At 42.8% G+C, this 8,619-nt stretch overlaps 1 protein-coding gene across 4 annotated transcripts in view; it reads right to left on the reverse strand.

Annotated features, from left to right (window-relative positions):
• ATP9B (ATPase phospholipid transporting 9B) overlaps nt 1–8,619 on the reverse strand; it is a 183,904-nt gene that overhangs the window by 118,508 nt on the left and 56,777 nt on the right. For all 4 annotated transcript variants that reach the window (XM_019643360.1, XM_019643362.1, XM_019643361.1 and 1 more), the window contains one exon: nt 6,668–6,762. In XM_019643360.1, coding sequence (XP_019498905.1) covers nt 6,668–6,762 — 95 coding nt within the window. The remainder of the gene's footprint in view (nt 1–6,667; nt 6,763–8,619) is intronic.

Raw genomic sequence — 8,619 nt, forward strand, 5'->3', positions numbered from 1 at the left:
GACAGGAGCCGAGTGCCACCATTAGTCAAGGCTCGGGAAGCGCTGACTCTCTGATCACATCAGGTGCCCTGGGAACAACAGGACCTCAGCGGATGCTCCTGACGGTGGCCTCATTCTTTAAGAAAAGCTCTAAGGTTTGCAGGGTTCTTTATTCCTGGTGACACAATGGACACAATGCTCATCAGCTGAAGTGACAAACAGCGGATGACACCAAATATTCCCCAAATCCATTACATTGGAGATAGAAAAGCAAAATGAGTGACAGCTCTGGGCAGTGTAAGCTATTAAATGAGAAACCAAATTGCCTTGCCTGTATCCACAATGAAATTAGAGCTTTCACTTCTATGAAAAAAAATATATACGTAATATGCCAAATTATATGAAGCTGCAAATTTAATTTGACTGATGAATCAGGAATTCAGCTCCAGTTCCTTTTTCTAGAATATACTGCTTTTTGCTTTTATGGTCATGTCAAAATTTAAAACTGTTTGATTTACCACACAGTTATTTAATCCAAACTCTTAATCACACTCCCTATCAAAGAGTATAAACAATAAAAATTTTTAATTAGCATTATTTGAATTGTACACTGTAACTGTAAATATTGAAATTTATACGTCGCTAATAAAAATGAAAAAAAAATCCTTATAATACTATATGAAAAAATATCACTTCCTGTGATCATAAAAATACTCAAAAAAATACGTGGTGTGATCAAACAATACAGTGTTTACATTTTTTAAAAAATGTATTACAGTAAAAGACACATCGCCATTAATCCCCCTCAGAATACTCCCCCCATGGCTTTGAACACACTTATCCCATTGTTCTTGCCACTTTCTGAAGCAGTTCTGGAAGTCCTCCTTCGTTAGTGTCTTTAGTTGCACTGTCTTGGCTGCCTCGATGTCCTAAATTGATTCAAAACGTTTACCTTTCATGGTCATTTTGACTTTGGGGAAGAGCCAGAACTGCACAGTCCCAGATCCAGTGAATAAGGTGGATGACACACCGTAATGTTTTTATCTGACAGAAACTGCCGTACCTGAAGCATTGTGATCACAAAATACGGTGCATGCTGCTGCCGAGCGCCATCCAACAGAAAGGCAGGATCTTCAATATGGGAAGTGGTGCGTCAAACCTCAGTAACAGTGTGTGACAAGTATCAACTTGCTCGGTGCAGTCAGTCGGGTGTGAGCTACGGTCGAGGGAAAGTGTGTTTTAAAGTGTGCCGTAAACCACCCTCCATCATGACAATGCTCCGTGTCACACATCGCTTCTGGTATACGGCAGTTTCTGTCAAATAGAAACATGACGGTGGGTCCTCATCCACCTTATGCACTGGATCTGGCACCGTGCGACCTCTGGCTCTTCCCAAAGTCAAAATGATTCAGGACAACGAGGCAGCCACGACAGCACAAATAAAGACACTCACGAAAGAGGACTTCCAAAACTGCTTCAGAAAGTGTGACAATGACTGGATAAGTGTGTTTGAAGAAAGGAGGGGTATTTTGAGGGAGATTAATGGCAATGTGTCTTTTACTGTAATACATTTTTTTAAAACATTCACCGTATTGTTTGATCACACCTCGTAGATCATAACAGTGCAACTTTAGCTACTTTCTTAAGACATAATTTATACATGCAATAAACCGCACTTGTTTAAAGTGTACAATTTTATGCACCTGAATACGTGTATACACCCATGTCATCGCCACCATCAAGGTGTGGAACATCTCTATCACCCTCCCCTGGGGAGGGCCCCTCCCACTCTGGGCCCCATTCTCCCAGAATTCTGTACCCGTGCAAGCATCTGCTACAAGCTCTTGTGTGTCTGCCTTGTGTTAGCTTTGCTGTGAGACAAATCCTCTCTGATACAATGGCTTAACTCTGCACTTTCTCCGATACCTCTCTTAGCAAAGCCACATCTACTACCAATGATTATTCAGGGAAGTGCTTCCAGGTGTCTAGCCCGGCCTCCAGAATTCTCGGAAGTGATGCTCAGAGGTGGGGCCACCGTCCAAGCATGACAGCCAACAGATATCCTCCCAGTCGTTTAGGATTCATCACCGTTACCTCCCGTTTTCATCCTGGAGAGATTACTTGAGGATGCTTTCTAGAGAAAAGAAAAAGGACACAAATATGCAACCAAGCACTGGGGCCCTAACCCAACAACCGGCTCAATTCACATCAGAAGTCAACGTGCTGCAAGAGCGGCTCATGACAAAGACTAATTATTTGAACAAACAGTATGAAAAGTGTAAGCTAGATGTCTTTAGTAATAAGGTGATGACACATGAAAAACATTTTCTGAGCACACACAAAACACGGGCCCAGAGAGACCCCATGTAGGGCCGAATCATAAGTCAGTTTGTAGGAAAGAACTGAAGTAGAACTGAATACACTCTGAACATAACAGAATGAAATGACAAATAAACTAGAAGAGACATTAGGAAAATCCCCAACTATTTGGTAAATAAACAATATATGTCCAAGTAAATGAGGGGTGAAAGAAGAAATCATAAAGGAATTAGATAACATTGTTAACAGTATGTAAAAATTTGTGATACAGGTTAGGTAATGCTCAGAAGGAGATTTATAGCTCTAAAAGCTTGTAACAGAAAAGAGTCAAGTATAAAATCAAAAGTCTAACTTCTACTTTAAGGAGTTAAGCAAGAAAAGAAAATCAGAAACAAATTAAGTAGAAAGAAGGAAATGAAGATCACAACAGAAATCAGCAACACAGAAAATGAACAGACAATAAGCAACGAAACCAAAAGCAAGTTCTTTGAAATGATCACTAAAATTGATGAACCTCTGGCTAGACTGACCAAGAAGAAAAGAGATGGAAACTACCAATATTAAGAATAAAAAAGGAAACCTCAACCACAAAAATAAATAATCAAATATTATAAATTATATGGTATTAAATTTGGCAGCTTATATGAAATGGATAAATTCATTGAAAAACACAAATTTCCAATGAACAGAAAATTTGATTAACTCTATTATCTAACTCAGAAAGTTAACTGACAATTTCCCACAAAGTAAACGCCTGCCCAAGATAGTTTCAAGGGTGAATTTGTTCAATTTATTTAAAAAAGGAATAACACCCCTCTTATACCAAATACTTAAAAAAAATACAGGAAGTGAAGAGACTTCCCATCTTATTTAATGAGGCCAGCATTCCCCCAGATATCAAACCAATTACAACAAACGCAATACAGACAAATATCTCTCATGAACAGAGGCGCAAAAATCCTGCACAAAATAGAAGCCAGTCGAACCCTGCAGTACGTGATAAGGACACTGAGCAGGACCAAACGGGGTTTGGTGACCCCAGGAACAGAGGGCTGGCATACAGTCGGCCCATATAAATCATCACATAGATGACGGAGAAAAACATATGATCACCTCAGCAGAAACAGAAAAGCCTTTGACAAATCCACCACCCATTCCCGCTAAACCTCTCAGCAAATTGGGAACAGAAAGCCTTTCCTCACCCTGAGAAGGGGAACCGAGGAAAAACCTACAGCTGTCATCACACGTAACGCTCAAAGGCTGACTGTTCCCCCAGACTGGAAACAAGACGAGGATGAATGGCTTCTCCACTTCTACTCAACGCAGCATCAGCGATCTCTGCCAGGGTAACACTGCAAGTCGTGGAAAGAGAAGGCTGAGGTACAGGCCGGAATAAGGGGGCTCCCTGTGCTCTGCACATGACATGACCACGTAGGAAGAACATTACACTGAAGCCACTGAAGAGACATGAACAGACATTTCCCCAAAGTGGACATGCAGATGGCAGAGAAGCACATGAAACAACGTTTGGTTATTATCAAGCCTCACAGAAAAGCAAACCAAACGAGATATCCCTACACACCTACAAAATCACACCAGTAAAAGCAATGCCAACACCCTGCAGCGAGCGGCAAGGCGTGGAGAAAGGGCCCGCCTCACACAGGCCGGTGGGCGGCTCCTGCAGACTCCTTCCCCCACACGCCCAGGGGACAAGCTCTGCAGCCCTGACTTGTGACCTAACAACTCCCTAGCCGCCCAGTTGTTCCTGACCCTGAGAAGGTGTAAAGGTCAGGTGGTCAGTGTGCGAGAGTCAACGCCAACATCAGCCTCTCTGCTGCCTTCATCAGCGGGTCCAATAGAACCTGCCTTCCCTCACTCATCACCACCCAAAACAGTGCTAACCCAACCATATGAATTATACACAGGGTCCCACAGAGTGTAAAGAAACCACGGCAGAATGCTGCGAGTGCTCCTGGCTTTGACTGAGAAACTCGGATCCAGGACAGCAGCTCGGGCAATTGTCAGCAGTAACGTCTGAACTGGGGACAGATGGGAGACTACAAGATACACCGACATAAAACAGGCGTATTTTTGTGTCTAAGGAGGGGAGGATGAAAAACAGAATACAAGTCTGCCTATATCTGGTCTTATCAGTTTGATACTGTACACACACATGAACACAAATGTACTTTTTAATTGGCAAACTTGAGTACAAAACTGGGCAAAGGAGAGGGCAAACAACCGATAAGAAACACATCACCAAGAAACACACAGTGGGGAGTTTCGACAGCAGCAGTGACCAAAGTGCAAATTAGAACAACGAACTGTCCAAATGTTCTCCATCAAACTGAGATTTTTCTTCAGTACTTACTCTGAATGTTTTCAGACATGTTTACCTAATAATCACACACTGCTGCTTGTTAAGATGGTTTGCACAACGCTTCTCTGATAATATGAGGTCAGACAGTTAAGTTTGTGAACTCATCCTAGAGAAAGTGCCACACACCTCATTGCTGATTATCACTACGGTCACCTTCCAAGTACTCTCCTTGGGAAGCTATGCACCGACGCCAGCGCCTAGTCCACCTTGCAAATCAATTTTGGAACTCTTTTTCTGGAATGACTATCAGAGCTGTAATCGTATTACCCTTGTTGTCCTGAATGTCATCAAAATGTCTTCCTTTCAATATTTCCTTTATCTTCGGGTAAAGGAAGAAGTCATTGGGGGCCAGATCAGGTGAGTATGGAGGGTGTTCCAATACAGTTATTTGTTTCCTGGCTAAAAACTCCCTCACAGACAGTGCCGTGTGAGCTGCTGCATTGTCGTGATGCAAGAGCCATGCATTGTTGGCAAAGAGTTCAGGTCGTCTAACTTTTTTCACGCAGCCTTTTCAGCACTTCCAAATAGTAAACTTGGTTAACTGTTTGTCCAGTTGGTACAAATTCATAATAAATAATCCCTCTGATATCAAAAAAGGTTAGCAACATTGTTGCTACAAGTTTGCGAACTTAATTGTCAGACCTTGTACAGAAGGTGCCAAAAAAATGTATACACATTTTAAGAAAGGAAAACTGTATTAAAATTGTAATACTCAATATATACCAATAACATGAGAGGAATATAAGTCACATTTGACTTCTGCAATTATAATAGGTGCTCAAAGTGGTTACCATCAGGTTCCAGACACTTCTGATTATGGCGAAGTACTGCTTGAGCAACGCTGACCAAAGTGTCCACTTGTATACATTTTCTTAGCACCCCCAGTACGTATATACCAGATGCCTGAAATTGTGGACATTGTTTCACTCCCCCAATTCTACTTTTAACAGTTCATCTGAAGAAAAATAAAGACTTGCTCTTATATGCGTTCTCTTAATGTTTACATATTAAAAAATAAACAAAAACTAGGAGTTGCCTCCTCGTTCCTGCCCTCGAAAGGCACACAGGTTGGCTGATCAGCTGAGAGGGGTCATTCTCCAGCTCCGGGGTCAGGAAACTGGGCCCTGTGGTTCAAATCTAGCAACCTGTGTGACACTCGGGGCAAGAACGCTCTTTTTTGTTGTTGTTGTTGTTTGTTTTCATAGCGTTGCAAAAGGTGGGAAGGAAATACAATGGTGTGTCTGCAACAGATACATTATGTGGATCACATCATTATGTGATAATAAATAAATAGACAAAAGAAAGAATAAGCAAACTCTCAGTAGTGACCAACGGGTTTTGGAAAAGATACAACCTTCGGACTACCTAAAGTACAGGCCACCGAAAGCACCGTAAAGAATCTAATGTTTCCAAGTCTTACACACGTCAAACGTGTGCAGTTGCTGAAAAGCCCAGCCTACAGAAGAGCGCGGTCGGCTCCTGCTATTCACGGCAACTAACGGGAAACTGAGCGCAGGACCAGTAACCCTTTCCAGGCAAAGCCAAGCTCAGAGGTCAAGGCTGGAGAGCAGGGCTGGGCTCCCGGACCAGGCGAGGCCCAGCCGGTTCCATCGCAGAGCAGTGTCTGCGCCCGTCTCTCCGGAAGTAAGTCAGCAGCAACGGACTCATCTAACCCTCACCTAAATCTCCATTTTCAAGAGTGCTCAACTGAGAGGGTTTAAAAATAAAAACAAAAAGGAAAGGGAAAGAAAAACAAGAAAACCTAAGTTTGTCAGGCCAATAGGAACATTCGAAACTACACCTGCACAGGTTATGTGCAAAGATACTACAGAATTATTTTGGCATAATTTTCAATGATCCTTCATTAGTAATAAATTATTTTTTAAAATGATCAATGCATTAAATCAGTTAATTGGTATAAACAGAACCGTCCTTACTACACAGAAACGACTACTAAAAATCACCAGATGCAGTGATTGCGACGCTCACCCCCAAAGCGGGCAGCCTCTGTGTGCAGCTCACCGCCACCTTCAGCTTCCAGTCGGTTTCACCATCTAGTTGATCAGTTCGAATAAAACACGAACCTGGGAATTAAGGAGAAAAACTCCTGAGTTATGGGACTTAAAAATGAAAATTCCATGGCACAGTGGGATTCAGATATGATATATCTAGAGATTCCCATCAACAAAAATCCTTAAAAGCCTTTATTTGATTCACAAAATGAGTTTGCTCAGTTTGAAAAGATATAGTCATGAACTGTTTAATCACTTACCTCCTATGTAGTGTTCTTGCCTATTAAGGTTTAATATTAATTGTGCTTCATTTTAGAAAGACTACACTGATTATTTCTACCTTTAATTCATGTTTGATAACAAAACAATAAGACTCAAAAATATCCAAAAATGTGATATAACTTTGCTAACAAAATATCTGATGTACATCATAAAACACGTGTTCAGCAGCGAAAATACGAAAACCCTGCTACAAGCTATTATCATACTGACACCCCTAAATCTTACCATGAGAAAATCTTACCTTACACAACTCCATTTACCCTTTGGCCATGCAATCACAGCACTTCTGGCAACCTATCTTAAGGCAGAATACCACGTTTTATATGTACATGATGCCATACACAGAAGACAAACATGCAACGTTATTTATAATAACAGACAGTTGGGAACATGATGAGAAAAACCAACTGACTGAAGGGAGCACATGCAGCAGTAAAAAAAAAGAAAAAAAGAAAGGGAGACATGGGAAAGACCTCATATCCAATGAAAGATCTCCAGGCTATGGATTCTTAAAGGAAGAAAGAAGATGGAACCCATGTGGAGAACATGCCTTCTCTCTAAGACCCAGGGTGGAGGGGAAGAGAGTGTGGGAGTGCGCACGCTGGGATGACACCAAGACGCAGGACGCGAACGGGGACAGAAGCTGCAACTTTCTGAATGCATCCTGTTTGATACTGCTCACTTTGAAATCACGCGTTTTACATAATTAAAAAGAGAAGTTACATCGAACCTTAGAAAAGCAATTCCTCCAAACAAAAGGGAGCATGAAGTAACAAAAAGGGAAATGAAGTAACAAATTAGTAGTTTAATCAAAAATTGAATGCTAATGACCTCTGAAGTTTAAAAAAATTTTAATTGTAAAATAAAAGTTACACAAAAAGGCACACAAGTATGTGTATACCTGGTGAGCTGACAAGGTGAATACCTTGTAAACAGCCCTCAGAAGACGCCACATGTGCACAGCCCTCCCTCCTTGTAAAGCACACAAGGCGCATCTGCACCACCTGGACTTGTCTTAGAGCTGACCACACCAGTGTGCCCTTAGACACTCTCAGGTGAGCTCTGCCTGCTGGGTATGTCTTCATAGTCACTCTTCACCTGTAACCCCACCCCCACCCCTTCTGACTGCCCCGCTGAAAGGCTGCTGTCTCCCCTTCCCTTTGAGGGTCCTGTAATGCCAGCTCCGCACCCAGGGCCCAGCATGAGCTCCACGGACCAGGCTATGCGGCCTGCTTCCACCCGTAGCCACACGTCCAGGCCCAGCTCTGTTCTGATGCCAAAGGCCTTTCGTGCTTGATGCCCACACCCGTTATTGCTCTAGCTGTTGCAGAAGGCAATAGTCTATCCTTGCTTTTCACCTTTTAGCCACAACAAAAGGTGAGGGGGAGCTTCTGCTCTGTGGGTTTGGTTTGGTCACCTGGTGGAACAGTTCCTGTAAGAAAGTAGTGACTCTGGGGCCGGCCGAGTGGCACGGTGGTTAAGAGCTGGCTTGGGATGCCAGAGGACTCCGGTTCGGATCCCACATATGAGGGCCAGTGACACTGCCCTCTGCAGCCTGGGTGCTGAACAACAGCTCAACCTGGAGCTGGGCTGCCATGAGTCACCTGTGACGGCGTAGGCTGCAGCCTCTGCTGCAGTGGGTTGCCA

This window comes from Hipposideros armiger, unplaced genomic scaffold (genome assembly GCF_001890085.2).
Source record: "Hipposideros armiger isolate ML-2016 unplaced genomic scaffold, ASM189008v1 scaffold_77, whole genome shotgun sequence".
Lineage (NCBI taxonomy): Eukaryota > Metazoa > Chordata > Mammalia > Chiroptera > Hipposideridae > Hipposideros > Hipposideros armiger.